Below are 20,492 nucleotides of genomic sequence, written 5' to 3'. Positions count from 1 at the left end.
GGATTTTTGATTATTTACATTATTTTCATAATACGACCATTTAGGGTTTTGGGTTATTGTTTTATTTTAGGGTTTTGGCTATTTCTCGTTATTAGGGTTTTGAGTAGTGTTTTATTTAATTTACTTTATATTGTTATTGCGTATATATTTATGTTCATTATTGTTTATTATTTATTTATTTCTTGTATACAATTGTATTATTATTTTGTCGTGTTCATAATATTGTTGTGGAATTTTTAATGCTATAATATTTATTTGAATAAGTGATATTTATATTTAGCAACTTAGTATTTTAAGTAACATTATACATTTAATTTAGTATTTTAGGTGACCGTGTACATTTAGTAATATAGCATTTTAGGTAATATTATATATTATTATTATATTTTTAGTATGTTAATATACAAGGTATTATTTATTATGGTAAGTTTGGCATTTTAGTTAATAATGTATATTTGGTGTTTTGGTATCATGCTTTTATATTATATATTTAGTATATATAGTATTATGGTAATTTGTTATTTATTATAGTATTTGTAGATATTAATTATTATTATTATTATTATTATTATTATATGTATAAAGGTATGTTTGAGCATTTTAGTTCATAACGCGCATGTAGTATTTTAATATTAACATTTTAGTTTGTGTTATGTACATTGACTAGTATGAATTGTGGTATTCTAATATTTTAGTTTATTGTTTTTTTTTATCTTTATTATATGTTTAAATTATTATGTTTATTATCCAAAACCTCCTGGAGTACTATTGTTCATACTTAGAAAAATCTTATAAATTGCAAAAAAAAAATCCTAGGAGTGTATTTTATAAATCTATTTTCTTGATTTTCAATCCCTATGATTTTATTGCGGGGGGTATGAGCCTTCGGGCATCACGTACCCCAAGCTCTGAGGGAATATATATGTATATATTTATTTATTTATTTTTCATATGTATTTATAAATTCATAAAAAGGAGTAATTTAAAGACTTATTAAATTAACTTAGGGATAATTTCAAATTAATTAGGTACCGTTCTTAAGAACGGGCGCGTAGGGGGTGCTTGTACCTTCCCCTCGCGTAACTGAACTCCCGAGCCTAACTCTGGTAATATAGACCTATTTTACCCCTAACGGGGTAGTCATCACGTGTTCTAACCACACTAAAGGTTAGTGGCGACTCCGACATTCCAATTTTTCCTTGAAAACTAAAAATGATTTTAATTTCGCCGCTCGGGGCACACGCGCTCCCGGGACGTCACGACAACTAGTATGCACACTAGGTTCACCCATATTATAAAATCCTTCAATGCTTTAGGGAAAAATTACTCTACATATGAAATGATCCGAAAAATCCCTAGAGGACTTCCACCAATATGGGAACCTAAGGCCACAACAATTATGAAAGGAAGAAACTTGAAAAACACTTCTCTTGATGAATTGATTGGATCACTTCTTACATATGAGATGACCATAAATGAAAGAAATTCAGAAAGTAACAAACATAAGAAATTAATAGCCCTTAAAGCTGCTAAAGAAAGCTCTAGTGAAGAAGAAGAAGAAGACAATGAATTAGAAGATGATGATATAGCCTTAATTACTAGGAGACTTGAAAAATTCTTCAAGAAGAACAAGAAATTTACTAAAAAATTCAGAGGCTCAAAAACTGATAAAGGAGAAACTAGTAAGAAAAAAACAAAGAATGAACCTCCTATATGCTATAACTACAAGAAAGCTGGACATATAAAACTTGATTGTCCACAGCTAAAGAAAGAAGCCAAGAAGAAGAAAAAGAAGGCAATGAAAGCAACTACATGGGATGACACGAGTTCAAGTGAATCAGAAAACGAATTAAGTGATCAAGATATTGCAAACCTTTGCTTCATGGCAAGAGATGCTGAGGTAAATTCCTACACTAGTTCATCTTAAGAATCTAGTGATGAATCATGTAGTGACTCATGTCAAAGCATGTCTTCATATAGAGAAATTCAGGCTGAACTATTTACTTTGCATAAAAGGTCCATAAGAGTAACCAAAAGAAACTTAGCTTTGAAAGAACAAAAGGAAATACTCAAAAATCAACTTCAGACTTCAAAATCAGTTGAAAAAGAAAAGGACTCACACATTGATGATCTCATGGATAAAATAAATGAGATGTCTCAAAACCTAGTAAAATTGCAAGTAAATGGTGAAAGTAAGAAGGATTTAGAATTGAGTAAACTTAAAAGTAAAATTAAGGATAAAGACAAAATCATCTACAATTTCACAAAAGGAAAGGAAAATTCTGAAAAGCTGGTTGGAACACAAAAATGTCATTAGATAAAGAAGAAATTGGATACAATGGAGTTGAAAACAAGAAGAAAAAGAATTTCTATATGGGATACTTCGTAAAAGAATCAAAATATTATGCCAGGACATCTTCCACAAATACTTATGAACATACTACTTGCTTCTTGTGTAAGAAAAAGGGACATATAAAGTTAGAATATCCATTTCAAAGGAAAAATGTCAAAATCAAGAAAGTATGGAGAGACAAAACTGAAAATAAACCTGAAATAAAAAGACCTAAGAAGGTTTGGGTACAAAAAGGTAACACCTTGAACCCTTCTTGTAGGTATGCTTTAGGACCACTCCATCAAAAGACAAATGGTACTTGGACAACGGGTGTTCAAGACATATGATTGGAGACAAATCAAAATTTACCACACTAATGCAAAAAGATAGCGGATATGTCACCTTCGGCGACAATGCTAAAGGTAAAATTATCGGCAACGGAAAAGTAAGTAAAGAACTCTCCTTAACCATTGATGATGTTTACTAGTAGATGGGTTAAAACACAATTTACTTAGCATTAGTCAATTAAATGATAAAGGCCTTTATGTAATTTTTAAACAAGACAAATGTTTAGTTGAAAATAGAGAAAATCATGACATCTTATCGACAGCAAATAGAGTTGATAATGTGTATTGTATAAACTATGAAAATCTTAAATCTCCAGAAATCACATGCTTAACAGCCATAAATGAAGCTAGCTGGCTGTGGCATAGAAGACTAGGACATGCTAGTATGGACTTGTTATCTAAATTAGCTAAAAAGAACTTAGTCAAAGGTCTACCTAGCACAAAGTTAGTAAAAGACAAAATTTGCAACGCTTGCTAGCTTGGAAAGCAAACTAAGACAAGTTTTAAAAGAAAGAAACACATTTCCACTAGTAGACCCTTAGAACTTATCCACTTAGATTTATTTGGCACTACTAAAACACAAAGTCTAGGAGGAAAGCAATATGATTTCGTCATTGTTGATGACTACTCCAGGTTTACCCGAGTACTCTTCTTAGCCTCCAAAGATGAAGCTTGCAAGATGTTAAGCAACTTATGCAAGAGACTCCAAAATGAAAAGGGGTATGAAGTTCTAATTATCAGAAGTGATCAAGGAAGAGAATTTAAAAATAAAGAAGTTGATAAATTTTACAATGAACATGGAATAAATCACAATTTTTTAGCACCTAGAACTCCTCAACAAAATGGAGTTGTTGAAAGGAAGAATAGGCCTCTTCAAGAAATGGCTAGGACCATGCTTAAGGAGCATAAATTACCTAAATATTTTTGGGCTGAAGCGGTAAATACCGTATGTTATGTTATGAATAGAGTTTCCATTAGATCAAAACTAGAAAAGACTCCCTATGAACTTTGGAAAGGTAGAAGACCTAACATATCTTACTTTCATGTATTTGGATGTAAGTGTTTTGTCCTAAATGATAAAGAAGACTTACGAAAATTTGATACAAAATCAAATGAAGGAATATTCTTAAGGTGTGCATTAAAAAGTAAAGCATTCAGAATCTACAACAAAAGAACACTCACAATCATAGAATCAATACAGGTAGCCTTTGATGAGGCAAATCCATTCACTAAAACAATTGATATTGAGCAAGCTTAAACAATACAAAAACTGGAAGACTTAGAAATTAAAGAAGTAAAAGATGAGAACAATGAATCAATCTCAAATGATGAACCTATAGACCTAAAGGATGGAAGTTTGTAAGAAATCATCCAAAAGACCAAATCATTGGTTAACCTTCACGCGATGTGTCCACTAGATCCTCATTGAAAAATCTGTGTAATCATTACGCGTTTTTATCTCAAGAAGAACCCAAGAATATAGAAGAAGCCTACAGTGATGATTCTTGGATAATAGCTATGCAAGAAGAATTAAATCAGTCTGAAAGAAGTAAAGTATGGAAATTAGTTCCTAGACCCGATGACCATTCAATAATTGGAACCAAATGGGTATTTAGGAATAAAAAGGATGAAAATGGAATTATAGTACTTAACAAGGCTAGACTTGTTGCTCAAGGATGAAGAAGGAATAGACTACGATGAGACCTTTGCTCCCGTAGTTAGAATGGAAGCCATAAAAATGTTATTAGCCTATGCATCTCACAAAGAATTTAAACTATATCAAATGGATGTGAAGAGCACATTCTTAAATGGATTTATAAATGAAGAAGTTTATGTGGCACAACCTCCAGGTTTTGAGGACACTCATAACCCTAATCATGTGTTTAGACTAACAAAAGCACTATACGAACCAAAACAAGCCCCTAGAGCTTGGTGTGAACGGTTGAGTGGACTTCTATTGGATAATGGCTTTTCTAGAGGAAAAGTAGACAGTACGGTATTTATTAAATCTAAAAATGAAGATATGCTTATTATTCAAATCTATGTGGATGATATCATTTTTGATGCTACAAACGAAGATCTATGTAAAGACTTTGCACAATGTATGCAAGAAGATTTTGAAATGAGTATGATGGGAAAATTAACTTACTTCCTAAGACTTCAAATTATGCAAGCTAAAAATGGAACCTTCATAAATCAATCAAAATATATAAAGGATATGCTTAAGAAGTTTGAAAATGAAAGTAGCAAACCAATAGGAACCCCAATGAATACGTCTATAAGTCTTGACAAGGATGAAAAAGGAAAACCGGTAGATATGAAGTATTACTAAGGCATGATAGGAAGTCTACTATATTTGACAGCCAATAGACTGGACATTATGTTTAGTGTATGCATGTCTGCTCGATTTCAGGCAGCCCTTAAGGAATCTCACCAAATAGTCGTCAAAAGAATCTTAAGATATTTAATAGGTACTATTGACTTGGGTCTATGGTATCCTAAAGACACAGGCTTTGAAATGTTTAGCTATTCGGATGCTGATTATGCTGGATGTAAAATTGATAGAAAAAGTACAAGTGGTACTTGTCACTTTCTAGGAAGATCTCTTGTGTCATGGTTTTCCAAGAAACAAAATTCCATAGCCCTATCTACTGCTGAAGCTGAGTATGTGGCAACAGGTAACTGTTGTGCACAAACTCTCTACATGAAGCAACAAATAAAAGATTTCAATTTGGAATATTCAGCTATACCTATAAAGTGTGATAATACCAGCGCCATTAATATCTCTAAAAATCTCATATCACACTCAAGAACCAAGCATATAGATATAAGGCATCATTTCTTAAGACATCATGCGCAAAAAGAAGACATTATTTTGGAGTTTGTGAATACAAGTGACCAATGGGTAGATATTTTTACCAAACCTCTTCCAGAAGATAGATTTATATCTATAAAAAGAGAACTAGGATGGTTACATGGCGGAGAAGTTGTTTAAAGAGGATATTGAATGAGTAGTAAAGTAGAAATTGAAAGGCAAGTGAGGCCATGCGACTGAAACATAAAGCACAGTCGACTGAACCCTTTCTGACTTTGTTAGTATTTCAAGATCAGTAAAGTTAGGCAATTGACCCTTTGAGCCTCAGTCAACTGACTCGCTACTGTGTGGACAAATTTAAATGCGCTAAAAGTGTCAGGTGACTTACCCTCGATATCAGTTGACTGACTGACGGTGTTTTAAATACTTCAAGTGCGTGAAACCCTAACTTTTTAAAACCCCAGGCACCTAACCCTGTTTCTCTCTTCTCCTCCACCTGTTCTCCTTTGATCCCAAGTGCATCCATCACTCAAAATTCTCCATTTAAACTTTGAAGAACATCTCTCTACATCATTCTCTCACGATCTTCTAAGGTTTCACCATTCATTTTCTTCAAAATGCCAAGAACAAAACAAACGGCAAATCATGGTTCTACTTCGGGAAAGGATGACAACAACATCGAGAAATGGCTTGTAACTCCTCATGCAAAGTTACTATACAAAGAGCATATTCATTCAACTGATCCTATTCTCGGTAAGGTTTTGGACACAACGTTCTTTGAAGAAGAATTTCCCGACATTTTATCCATGTTTAAAAATTTAGGATGGAAGAAGTTTATTACTTATCAAGCCAAAGGACTCTATCCGAACTTGGTTAAGATTTTCTATGCTAATATGGTTAAAGGAGAAACAGCAATCACTACCCAAATCATGGGAAAATCTATTGCTCTCACTCCATAGACCTTGGCAACGATTCTCAATATTTGACAAGGCGAATTTGAATGTCCAGCATTTGGACAATCTTGGATCATGGAACAAGGTTTCACCCCTGAAGAATTTTTGCCACTAATCATGACTGTGGAACCAGTCTATTTTGGTCATCCTCCACTATATAAGCAACTAAACCTTCAGGCACAGATCCTAGAGAAGCTAATCACATACAACATCTTGCCTCAAGTTGTTTCTCACGACTACATGTCATATTTGGATAGCTTTGTCATGTGGTGGTTACTGAAAGGGAAGTAGCTTGATTCTTAAATGGATGATCTCTTGCATAGAAACCCGTCGAGCAATTCTTTCTTATGGAGGAATTATGAACCTCATATTTGCTCATCTCAATGAAACCTCTCCATCGAAACCTCTCCATCTGACCTGTTCATCAAGCGTACCCATTATGATCTTTTCTCCTCTACCACACTTAAGCAAATGGGTTATGAGAAACTTGATTAAAGTTGGTTTCCTAATTTTAATCGTAGATGCCTACAGGCTCAAGAACAACAACAACTAGTTTCGTAACCAAATCAGCACCCTGCTCCTCTAGCCGATGATGCACCATCTTGGTTTTTAACTTGCCATTAGCAATTCACCGATTTTAGTGGTGAAATGAGAGTTGGTTTTCGAACTCTCCAGGACAACTTTGCTGCTCTTCAAGTTAACTATTCTTCACTGAATCAACGGCTTGGTCGTATTGAACAGCATATAGCTGGTTCTTCATGAGGAAAAGATACAATGAAGATAAGTGAAGCAGGCACTGAAGAAGAAGGAGATGAAGAAGAAGAAATTGAAGATGAAGATACAGCTGCAGATGCTTAGATATTTTTTGAAATTTGTGTGTCAGACATTTGCTTTGTAATTCTTGGATGTTTCTCATGTTACTTTTGGACTCCTTGATTACTATTCTCTATTTTTGTGCTGATACTACTCTATGCTTTAGTAAGTTTGTGTTTATTGTTTCATCTCTTTTTGTTTGATGTCAAAAGGGGTAGAACTTTTGAGCAAAACTGAAGCACACTTGAGATATATATTGCTGACATATGTTGATGATGTTATGAATTGAAAAATATGAACTTAACATTGATGATATTATGAATTGAAAAATATGAACTTAACATTGATGAACTTGACATATGAACTTGAATTGAATTTGATGAACTGAAACTAAATCTGATGCAATCTGATATGCAAATAAATGACTTATTTTCCAAATTTTGTTAAGAGTATGCTCATTGTAAGGGGGAGCCTTTTTAAGGCTTATTCATTTTTTCTCTTTATTTATCATCATTAAAAAAGAGGAGATTGTTGGCCTAACAAGGCTTAAGAATCTTATTTTGATGATAACAAATCAAGGGAACTTAACATATTTGGTTAAGTGATGATGTTTCAGGATTCAAGTGGCTTTAATAAAAGATTCAAGATCTCAAGTGTTTAATGAAGTTCATTAAAAGTTTGGACTCAAAGATAGAAGATCAAATGAAGCTTAAAGTCTATTGAAGAAAGAAGACAAGATAGATTCAAAGACTGGAAGCAAAATGCATGAAAACTTTGTGTTTAGAAAGTTAGAATCTTAAGAAGTCTCATGTAAGTACTTTGCAAATCTCAGTATAAATGTTTGAAACTCTTAGGAATCATTATGGACTTAGAGACCTATTTTTGAATAACTTGGAAAATGTTTTAAAGACTCAATTAAGTTTTCCAAGATTAAAGATTAAAATCAAAGTTTTTGGTAAATTTTTGAAAGTTGTAAGATCAGGCGACTGATAGTGCTTCATCAGTTGACTAGCGTTTTTATACTGAAAAAATTTGAGTAAACAGAATAGAATTAGGCGACTGACCTCTCAAGTTCAAGCAACTGACTCGATACTGACTTTTGAAATAAACTGAACTGTAAAAGCTCAGGCAACTGACCATTCAGGATCAGGTGACTGACACTACACTAACTTTCAAAATTTGTTGTTCTATAAAAGATCAGGCAACTGAGCCCGATAGTCTCAGTCAACTGACCTTCGTAACTTTCAAATTAAAATAGCGAGGGAAAGTTTCCAAAACTGATTACTTGGTCCCCAAACTTTGTGAAAACTTGGGAAACATTGCAAGAAACTTGGGGAATACAAAAATTAACTTTTTCTATCTATAAATACATGTTAAACTTAAAGATCATACATACCTACAAGCAGCAATCAATCTAAATTTTTTCTACTCTTCAAAGCTTTCTTGCTCCAATATTTTCTGAAGTCTTGTTGTGATCTTGCTGATACAAACTCATGGTTTCTAATCATCCTCTACTAAGTTTTTCAAATATAATCAAAATCCTAGTGATAAAAATCTAAGCTTCACTCTTTTATATTGATTTTTGATTAAAGTATATTGGTATTCAACTGTACTAATCTGCTCTTGTTAAGAGCTTTTCTTGTACACAAGTTGTTTCTTGTTTCTCTTGTTGTTTGACGATTCAGGGTTGTTGAATCGTTGGCTAACGAGAAGGGGTATTCTTGTTAGAGAGGGATCTCCACCTAATACGGAGAGGTTGTAACTTGGCCTATAAAGAAGTTGGAAAGGAAAATCCTCATAGTGGTTGCTTGGGGCAAGGACGTAAGCTGCGGGTCAAACCTTGTAAAAATCCGGTATCTCTCTCCTCTTCCGTAAATCTCTTCAAATTTCTGAAAACATATTAACTGCGTGGATGTTTTAATATTTGCTGGAAATTTGGATATTATTGAACACTGATTTGAATCGAGGTTTTTGATTGGATTAAATTTTTTGAAATTATTGAAATACACAGCTGACTAAAATCTTGTGCTTATCTCATCTATTTTACAAAGAATCTCCAGATTGATTTATTGGAACTATTCATTGAAGCTGTCATTGTTCATTGTTTATAAGAAAAATTGATTCTGAAAATCTGATTATATATTGAAGCATTAGATTCAAATACTGAAGTGCTGAATATCAAAACTGAGTTTAATACATCATTCTATTGAAACAAAATTGCAAGGACACTTAAGATAATTTTCTGAAATTAATATTTGCTTTGGTATAAAAATCTGATCTGATATTTTATCTGTTAAAATTCTAGACGCTGAATAAGCAACATCATTTTTATTGATAAATATAAATACGTTATTTAATAAGAATTGTGTTGCTGATTAGAAAGTGTGGTTGCAATCAACAAGGATTAAACTAAAGTTCTAAAGAAGTTTTAAAAACCCAATTCACCCCCTCTCCCTTGGGATTACACCTTATTTCTCAATATCCCTTGGGGAGAGGATGTAGCTTCCAAATTTGGACTGAAACACTATAAATGCGCCTCTATCTCCCCCTTATTGTTTATCATTAAATTTCTTTATTGTTCATTTCTTGCATTAGTTAATTTGAATACTTTAATATTGAAATTTGAAATTGGTTTACCAACCCAATTCAACCACCACCCCCCCCTCCCTTGCTTTCTTGGCCAACAATGCTTAGTCCTCGTATCAACAACCATGGGCATCCCAAACTTGCGAGGAAGGATATCACAATGCACTTCCCTACAACTGAACCAATCTTGAACATAAGCAAGCAATGATCACGGACCTTCAAGTTGGTATAGTTCAATCACTAAATTTAACTTCCTTACAGCTTCTTGAGAAACTACATTTGTATAACTACTAAGATCAACAACTAAATACGAAGATGCTGACAGTCTCTTCAACCTAATCAAAGGAGAGGCTATTGTCTTTCACGTTGCCATCTTCATCTAAGTCACTTAGAACTTCTGAATCAACCTCAATTACTTGGATGGCATCATCATCATCATTTCCCGCAATTTCCATGACTTGTTTCAGGCACTTTGCAACCAAATGTCCAACATTTGAAGCACTTGATTGCTGGTTGGGCCTTAGAAGTTGTTTCAAAGTGTTCTATGATCTTCCTAGGGGTATTAGTAGGGGTGTACAAAAATTATTGAACCAAAAGCCAGACCAAAACCAAACTGTTTCACATTCCAGTGCGGTTTTTTGGTCGCGGTTATCAGTAAAACCAAAAAACCAATATATATACATATATATACATACATACATACATACATACATGCATATATATATATATATATATATATATATTCTCTTTAATATTTCTACTAACAATCTTGTATCATAAACAGAAACTCAATATTTGGTCGCATTTAATGTCCATTAACACACTCTTGTATTATTAACAGAAATTCTATATTTCACTACGCTGAAGTTCAAATTGTACAATTAAGAGATGGACTTAGAATGAGTATTTATAGAGGAAGGGGGGCTCTTCCATTCACTTGTTTTGTCGATGTTGGACAATCAATAGAGAGAGAGGCTGTTGAGTGTTGCCTGTTAGAGTGTTGGTGCTGGCAGTGGGCAGTGGCTGCTGCTCTTTGTCCCACATCGACCACATGAGGAAAGAAAAACTTTACTCACTCTTATAAAGAACCCCCCGACCAGCTCCCCCTCTGTTGTAATAGGCTAAAGACCTACCTCCTCATGTTCTACACGGGCCTAATCTAAAAGCCTCACAGAAATTGATAACCAAGAGGATGGTATGTTGCAGGCAAAAATTTTATTCTTTGGTTTAGCAATTGGATACAAAAAACCAGGTAAAAAAATTTTAAAAATATAAAAAACCTGAACCGCACTAGTTAACTAGTGTTTTTTTTTTTTTTTTTTTTTTTTTTGAACCATCAGTTTTCACTTCAAAATTTTCAAAACCGACAGTATCAGTTCAGTTTTAGGTTTTGGGCATAACTGAAAATGGAACTAATTACACCCCTAGGAAGTAGTCTAAAATCCTGATTACACCCCTAGGTAGTAGTCTAAAATCCTTTACCCATCTGCTCAACTTATTGTGCACAACACCACTAGTGATCTTCTCAAACCAAAGGGATGATGTAGCCCTAGTAGGTCACCGGCTTCAATATACAATGCAATCATTACATCCTCTTCCCACTCTATCAATACGAGTAGACAAATGATTGAACTACCACTTAGCTAAGAAAGTGATGGGGGGAATATTGGTTATTTCTTTTGAAGGTTTTGGAAGAAGGAAGGATAGGTCTGCACTTTGGAAATGCAATATTTTTGCAGCATTGTGGGGATTATGGTTGGAGCATAATGTATGGAATTTTTCAGGGGGAAAAAAAAAATTATATTGGCAGCTGTTTTGGGAGAAGATCAAATACTCAGCCTATTTACAGTGTGTTGGCTTTGGATGGCTTTAAGGGAGTTAGCTTTTCAGAAATTCAGCGGGAATGGAGGAGTCTTTTACTTTGATTTTCCTAGTCTTCATTTTTTTGTAGCTTATTTCTTCTGGTTTAACCCAGAATTTTGATGGGAGATGTCGTATTCTCCTCTGCAAAAGAACATTGTCTTGTTTTCCTGCTTTAAATCAAAAAGTTGCAAATGAACACACTTTTGGTAGTTGGAAGGTAAAAATTGTTCCTGCACGGCTCAACACATCCCACCTCATCTCGATTTATGATCTCAACATATCTCCTCCTTAGGAAGATATACTTTAATCCACCAAATGTGAGCACTTCTTCAATTCATCCAAATAGAATTTTTAAGCCACATTCATGTCATATCATCAAAAATTGTACTCCAAAGAATACACCCAGTCATCAAATTCATTAGGAGAACCATCATCATTAAAATCTGAAGCTTTCATTCAATTGCCCCATTCAAATGATGAGTTCAGCCTTCACAAAACTAAAAAGTGCAGAGAGCAACAGTAGCCATGCCACTTTCCTATTGGGTAGGAAAATCAATGGGCCACTTGCCCAAGGCTGCATATTCAGTTTTTAGTCTAGTCAGAGTGCTAGTATTAGTTATAATCTCCAAAGCTTTCTCCATGCTTTATATACCAAACAACAACTCCAATTCTGCAGACAATTTGACATTAATCACCATGTTGCTGATTACATTATATTATATTATATATATATATATATATATATATGCAATGGGTATACTTCACCCTGGCTTTCAAACCCTATTTATAATAAAGCCTAAATTACAAGTAAAATACAAATAAACCCCTAAAAAGATACAAAAAATTATAAATAAAACCCAAAAAGACATATCTATTACAAACAAACCCCAAATATACATAATTCTACTACAACGTAATTAAAACATTTGGATTTAATACCTAGAGATTCCTTGATCCCATCCAAATTGGTCTCAAAATTTGGTCAAAGTGAACCATCCAAATACCCACTTCCCATCCTACACCACCACATCTAGATTAACTTGATATCTTAGTTCAAACTCTACGTCTGAAATCTGCATGTATGAAGAAAACAAAACGTGCACACACGAGCATGCACGCACACGAAACACGAAATAAGTAAAGTTATGATATTTTCAATCAAGCACGTGATTTTTGGAGCACAAATCCTTTCTTCAAAATAAAGCATTCAGAATCAATAAAGCAAACTAGTGATGCGCGTTTACTGAATCAATTATAGTTTGAAATAATCTAGTATAGCAGACTGAACAATGTACATGTCTACATGCTATTGTCTTTTTGTGTGCGAGAGAGATAGAGAGACGGAGAGAGGCAGACTAGAGGACCGAAAACATAATGAAAGATTATGAGAATAGTACCAAGATCATTCATAAGATCTGCAACCAAACGCCACATTTTGGCATTGCTATCCAGATTTGAACCCTGATGAAGAAAAGATATATGATGAATAAAGCAGAAATAAAAAAAGAGAGGGATGAAGACATATAGTGTCTTTATGCAATCAAGCAGTAGATAAATTAAAGAATGACAGAAGTAGGACCACCTAACCCTGCCCAACCATGTCCAAGCCCAAATCGAGTTACACAGACCATCCCCCAATACAATTATTGCTAGTTCTATTTTTTTAGCAGTTATGTAGTCACTTTTTGAACTGTAAAGCTTGCAAATATAAAACCTAAATAAGAATCAGAAAAGTCAAAAATAGTGTACCTGGTAAAATGTGAATAAAATGCCTCCGAGCATTCCCGTTAAATCCCTCAAAAACCACTATTAACATTTTAAACATTTGAAACCTACTGTTAAGACAAGCATGCAAATGCAAAATAAAAATAATATAATCTGAAGGCAGGATACAGTAGTATGTATGAACTTTACCTGAAACGTAGCACCAATTACTGTAGCCGATTTCTCGCCAACTCCAATAGCACTCAGAAGAGCCTAAATAGTGATAAAGGGATGCCACAATTCAAGAATCATCAAATTGTATTTTCAATCATCTAAACAAAGGATCAAAAAACACTTCGATATTAAACATAGTCCTTACTTGCGTAGAAAGCATCGTTCTTACATAAGTGGACAAGCCCTAGAAGAAATTGAACCATCAACTGTTAATTAAGGAAAATCCACACACACATGTCACCTGACTTGAAAATGTAGAATTTCAATTTACCAATTCTTACTTGCAATGAGTCCCACAGCTGGAAAGGGGCATAATCTGGAGTTACACTGCTGGGAAAACCCTACATTCACATTAAGAGAAACGAAAAATCAAGCTTTAACCCAATTCAAATTTCGTCAAATGCATTGTCTTCTGCATACAAATTGTTGAACTAACCCCACGAATGCAACTTGATTGAAACAAATTGGAAATGAGGGGAAAATCATCATTTTGACTCCAAAAACGTTTTGACTAGGGGGTACTGCCGGTTAGTCCGACTATGAAAAATCAACGGACTAAAATCTCAAATGATCAAGAACAAGGAAATAGAAGTCAGAAGCAAATGATAATGAAAAAATAAATAAACAAAAAATTCTTGCCTCTGGTACGAATGCTGCTAGAACTCGTTCCCATAATTCGTTTAAGCGATTACCCGATCTGCGAACTCAAAAAGGAAAAAAATGAGGGTAAAGAAAATTTATACATACAAACAACTAAGTATGAACGTATACATCGCATGGATGGGACTGAATAGCGAGCGATGTTGTAAGATGATGAGGAAGGAGACCTTCGAATTGAAATGGAGGAAGGAGCAGCTGCAGTAATAGTGGCCGTAATCGAGAGGTTTGTGGGAGAAGAACCACTCCATTCTTCGAGTATGATCTGCTGCAATGGGGTAGCTTTCTCTTCGGCTACTTCCATGGCGAAAGGGAAGAGGGACACCGATAGCGTTACATCATTTTTTAAACAAAAATTATTTATAAAATTAAAATTATATTTAAAATAAAAATTATTTGTAAAATTAGTTATAAAAATAGTGATAGTCATGTTTTAAAAAATTATTATTTTTAAATTGTTATATACAATTGTGGCAAGTGAATTTTGAAATATAATAATTAAATAAAATAATCATAATATTTTTTATTATAATTTTTTTAATTTGTATTCTTTTGTATTTTATTATTTCAATCATATTTTTAAGTTATTTGATTCAAGGCCAAAAAATGGGTTTTTTTAAGATTTAAATTTATTTTAGTTTAAAAATACTAACCAAGTAGCTTGCTTACTTTTAGTCTTTAATTTTTTTTTAGTTTTTATTATTCATTTTTGTTTAGTTTTTTTATTTTTTTGATATTGGTACTAAACAACCTCTACATGCCTAATTGGAATAGCAATTTTTATCTTAATTTGTTTGGTTATTCATTAAATAATTGGAATGTTGATTTTTTTTTTTTTTGGTGGAATAAGCAAGTGATATTTGAAAATTTAACCACAAAACAAAACAATACTTTTTAAAACATTATAATGATAAACTAAATTTGTCATTAGCATATATACATGAAATAGATATAGTTTTAGAACGTGTATCTTGTGCACTATGGATTCCATCGTTAAATGTTCAAAAAGTTCTACAAAGTCCAAGAAAAATTCAATACCCTCTTCCCTTGTTGTATATGTGACTTGATAGAGAATCCCACTGAAAAATAGGGTGAAAGTAGAACCTCTCCTCATTGCTCACATACTAGCATAAGAAAATCCTACCTATCATGAGCTCCTTATGCAAGTAAAATCCACACATACAAAATCTCACTAGTACTTTAGGCTTATAATCATAATATGATGATCAGTTATGTTGGCCTAACAATGCTTAGAATCTTATTTTGATGATAACAAATTAAGGGTACTTAACATATTTGGTTAAGTTAAGTTTCAGGGCTCAAATGATTTCATAAAGACCAAAGATCAAGTGTTTTGAAGAGATTGAATGATGATTATGCTTAAAGACTTGAGTATTGATAAAGCTAAAGAAAGAACTCAAAATGGATACAAAGAATGAAAGCAAATGCATGAAGACTTAGCGCTTAGAAAGTAATAATCTTTAAGAAGTCTCATGTAAGTACTTTACTATTTCAATATAAATGTTTGAAACTCTTAGGAACTATATTTTACTTGAAGACTTGTTTTTGAAAACCATGGAAAATATTAAGTCTCATTTAAGCTTTTCAAGTTTTAAAAGATAAGAGTTTTGGAAACAAAATTTTGAAAGCATATAAGTTGCAAGACAGGACATGCGACTGATGAATCCTCATTAGGCGACTGACATTCTTATGCTGATAAATTTAAGCAAACAGAACCGAGACAAGTGACTGACCACTCAGGCTCAGGTGACTAACTCAACACTATGTTTCAAAATATGCTAAACTTAAAAGGTTCAGGCGGCTGACCCTCAGGTCACAGTCGACTGATGTTCGTATTTTAACTTTTACAACAGTGAGGAAAAGTTTCCAAAATTGATTTCTTGACTCCAAAACTTTGAGAAAAGTTGGGAAACACTGCAAGTAACTTGGGTAATACATTCATATACTTTTTTAACTCTATAAATACTTGTTGTTTTCACAAATTAGATACAACAATCAATAATAATCAAGCATACACATCTTGAAAATTCAAAATTCCCTGCTAAAATTTCTCTCATTAATATATAAGTGTAGAAAGTAAATTGCGAAAAATAAAACTAACACCAAATATGTTATTGGGGTTGGGCCATTACTGCGTATGTCCCCACCTCAAGCTCACAGGCAAGAGGATTTCACTAAGTTTGCTCACTTGTGGGTGGAGTGACACCGTTTACAACCTTCCTCTACTTACTGGGCAAGGGAATGCTCCAGGTCAAATTAATAGGGCTGACGCCAACCTTTACATCATCTTACCAAGATGGTGCACCTAGTTCCCCTAACCAGGTCTGAACCAGTCTAGTGCTCTCCTAACCGAGTTAGAGCAATTCGAGACTATTCACAGGGCTAGTCTCCCTCTTCTGACCACCAGTCGGGGATAACAAATAATCAATAATTTTATGTACAAACAAATATTTTTTACACTAAGCAGATATGTACCAATACAACCAATCTAATCAATGCACTCATAGATGATGTGATCTTAAGCTCAAGTGAGATTTCGTTAACCAATGTGTTAACTTTCAACAATATATGTATCAGTATGTATATGTGAGAGTGAGACCTTTGACTTCAAAATAATATATTTGCAATATGAATATTCAAATAGTCTCTACAACCCTAAGCAAATATCACAATAGTATTTTTCAAATATCAAGCGCAAAGGATATTAAGGTTAAGCTTGCTAAAAATATTTTTGTCAAAACACAAAGCAAGCTTATGAAACTTGCAATAAGGATGCAAGTTCTTAAGTAGATGTAGAGTTTTCCCAAACAATATTTATGAATGAAAACACAATGGGAAAACTTTAGCTTACTCTCAAAAAATCAATACACAATCAAATGCAAGTATGGGAGAGTTTAAGGTTGTGAGTACTATGAGATTTGCTCACGAAAATGCACACTCAACCTATCTTCAAAATGCAAACGATATGCAAGTGAAGAAGGTGAGGAAATATACTCTTTCTAAAAAATATAATCAATAGAATATGAGAAAGAGTTTTAAACAATATGCTTTGTAAAAATTTGGAGTATGAAAGATTTAGCAACAAAAGATTTTGAAGGAAAATTTTGCTAATCAAAATGCTAATCTTGTGCTAATTAGGACAAATGAGGGAGTATATATAGGATTCCCACAAAATATGACAGTTGGGGATATCAAGGGTATTTTGAAAATTATTTAATTATGTTTTGTAAAAATTAACCCAGTTTAACCTCGGTAAAAATTCGCCAACCCGAGAGGTTTGGTCAACCATATTCAATGTAACACCCCGAACCCATAAACCTGAGTCCGGTGCATTATACCTAATAATAACCTGATATATCATAAATCCTTACATACATTCATAGCGAAAAACATAACCATACTCTCCATAAACAAAATTCTACAATACCAACATTTTATAATATCGGAGTTTGCCATATCCTAACTAGAAATCCATAAATTTTATCCATCACCTGCATTTTCCATAGATACATACATCTCCAAAACATTTCAGTATGTTCACAACCATTCCATTTTCTAATCTATAACCTTTAAACATAAAAACGTAAAACATAGAATATTTACATCCCCAAAGTTTATCATAATATACCCTTTCTCTTTTACAATCCTCAAAAGTGCTAAAAATACTCTCGAGCTCCTAAGCCCGACTTCGAGGATGTCCTGAAAAAGAAACTTTTACATTCGGGTGAGACACATCTCAGTAAGGGAAGAAACATACATATTAAAACAGCATGTGACCAACATGAGGTAAATAGATATCATTTTAATTACATTTGCAAATCATTAACATAACTCTGAAATCATTTTCTGAACCTAATCAATCACATGCAAAAATTTAACCCACGAGATTACTTAAGGATAGGGGCGATTATCAGCCCATACAAGTAGCACCTCTTTGCTCTGATACATAGGTAACCCTAAGGTCACAACTAAAGCATACCAAGACACTTACCTTACTCAGTAAGCCCTCAAGTTTTAGATTAATCTCGTACTCACACATTCAACAATAGTTTACCGGCAAAGGCCCTAAGGATAGGGAAATCTACCCGCCCATACAAATAGGTTTCCTCTGCCCTAGTACGTTATGCAGCTATTGCCATATCTGAAGCTACTAATGCCCTCTCCTTTCTTAGCAAGCCTTAGGCTAAGAGTTCGCCTTGCCCAATCGTAACATGTTTTACGTACATACATACTACTAATATCATAATACATCATTCCTTTTTGTCATTATACATTCATACACATTCATTCATGTTCATAACTTAACTTTGCATTTCGTTTCACTTTAAGTGACTCTTTCCCATTTACATCGTTCACATTTGTCATTTCATCGTCATTTCATTACTTCGTACTACAGCTGGTCTTTAGCCATCATCAGTTAGTTTCCACATAGAAATGCGCTAGAATATGCTACAGTTAGTCCACATAGAAATGCGCTAAAATCTGCTAACATGGCTGTCTTTCAGCTATCTTACATTTACATGGTTGCATTTAACATACACAAGCAACATTATCCATATCATATTTTATTCATAAACTTTACTTACTTAACCTGCATCTCGTATATCTAACATATATTTGCACAAAATCTCATGCCACACAGTTTTAGCAATAAAATTCATATACATTCCTTACAAAATAAGCCAACCCATAATTAACATTTATATACTGAAAATACATTTCATTTCTTACTTAATTTCTTAAAAAATCTCTTTCACTTTCATTTGTTTACTTTCACATTTACACAACTACATAAACATTCCTAAGCTTAAAAAACATAAATTTCATGGTTGACATTTTAATCCCACATATAAACATATATGCATAAATAACACATAATCCATTTTAATTCATAAAAAAACCTGATTTAATATATAAATTTCCTCCTTAATTGACTTTTAAACTACGCCTATAGGATCCCCGAACTGATACCCACATGGTGTTCACCTGGACCCTAAATCCAAAAATCCTAACTTAATTAAAATAAATTCCAATTAACTTAAATCTTAAAGAAAAATGTTTATTTACTACTTCCTAGGCTCCATACAACATTATTTGTTAAGGAAAATCCAAAATAACTCACTTACCTTAATTTTGGCATGTTTTCCAAACCCCTCAACCCAACGATCAACTCCTACAGCCATGAAGAGAATGATCCCACGAACCTCGTGGCGATTCCAGATCATCAAACCGGGTCAAAATCGGCCCGAAATCAAAGAGAGAAGGTTGGGAGTTCGTATTTTAGAGAGAGAGTTCGAGAAATCATGCTGAAAATGAAGAAAGCCCCTTTTTTTACATAGGGCTTCATCGACGAGACACGTCGATTCATCGACGAGGCGCTATAGAGACTTCATCGACGAGAAGATTCCTTTGTCGACAAAATTCAGGGTTTCCAAAATTCTCTCTCGGGATTTCTTTGTCGATGAGAAGCAGATTTCATCGACGAGCTTAAAAGGACACTCGTCGATGAATACAGGACATTCGTCGATGAGGCCTGTTATTTTCTTAAAAATTCTTCCTTTCTTCCCCTTATTTTCCTTTAATCCATTTTATTCATTATATTTTCTAATTATTTTAATTTCAGGTCATTACATTCAAGGTTCGGTCGACCATGGCAATTTTGAACTGAACATATAGTTGACCGTCTTAAGGTAATTTAGAACCCTTCGTAGGTTCGGTCAACCAAGACAAATGACGGTTGACTACTTATCTAGGTTTGGTCGACCATACCAAAAAAGAATTATACATTTGGTCGACCGGACAATTGGGGGGTCAGACACATTTTGGTTCGGTCGACCTAGGACGATACGTTCATTTCAGAATGGTTGACCACATGATGTCAACATGTTGACTTCTAACCGGTTCGGTTGACCAAGACTTTTACACTGCCAGGGGTTCAGTCGACCAAGGCTTAGTCTTTTCATCCTACAATGTGTTTAGTCGACCAAGCTGGTTATTACCAAAAGGGTTTGGTCGACCGGGGCTATTTAAAACATAATTTTGACCTTAATTATGACCCTAAAAATCTAACGTTGGTTGACTTGGTTTAGTTCCCTATGGTCAGTCTCTGGTCATATTGAGCTTTTCATCCACATCATGCATGCAATGTATTATATTATAAACTAAAT

At 33.7% G+C, this 20,492-nt stretch overlaps 1 protein-coding gene across 4 annotated transcripts in view; it reads right to left on the bottom strand.

Annotated features, from left to right (window-relative positions):
- LOC131154142 (protein root UVB sensitive 3) overlaps positions 1-14,643 on the bottom strand; it is a 50,184-nt gene extending 35,541 nt beyond the window's left edge. For 2 of the 4 annotated variants that reach the window (XM_058106688.1, XM_058106687.1), the window contains exons 1-7: positions 14,475-14,643; positions 14,287-14,344; positions 13,929-13,988; positions 13,793-13,831; positions 13,624-13,686; positions 13,459-13,515; positions 13,107-13,170 (exon numbers count right to left, since the gene is read on the bottom strand). In XM_058106688.1, coding sequence (XP_057962671.1) covers positions 13,107-13,170; positions 13,459-13,515; positions 13,624-13,686; positions 13,793-13,831; positions 13,929-13,988; positions 14,287-14,344; positions 14,475-14,608 — 475 coding nt within the window. In that variant the 5' untranslated portion in view covers positions 14,609-14,643. The remainder of the gene's footprint in view (positions 1-13,106; positions 13,171-13,458; positions 13,516-13,623; positions 13,687-13,792; positions 13,832-13,928; positions 13,989-14,286; positions 14,345-14,474) is intronic. The other 2 variants (XM_058106689.1, XM_058106690.1) reach the window with 1 other exon arrangement.
- Between the last annotated feature and the right edge of the window lie 5,849 nt (positions 14,644-20,492).

This window comes from Malania oleifera, chromosome 4 (genome assembly GCF_029873635.1).
Source record: "Malania oleifera isolate guangnan ecotype guangnan chromosome 4, ASM2987363v1, whole genome shotgun sequence".
In the NCBI taxonomy this organism is placed as follows: Eukaryota; Viridiplantae; Streptophyta; class Magnoliopsida; order Santalales; family Ximeniaceae; genus Malania; species Malania oleifera.
This window is presented reverse-complemented; position numbering and strand designations above follow the sequence as displayed.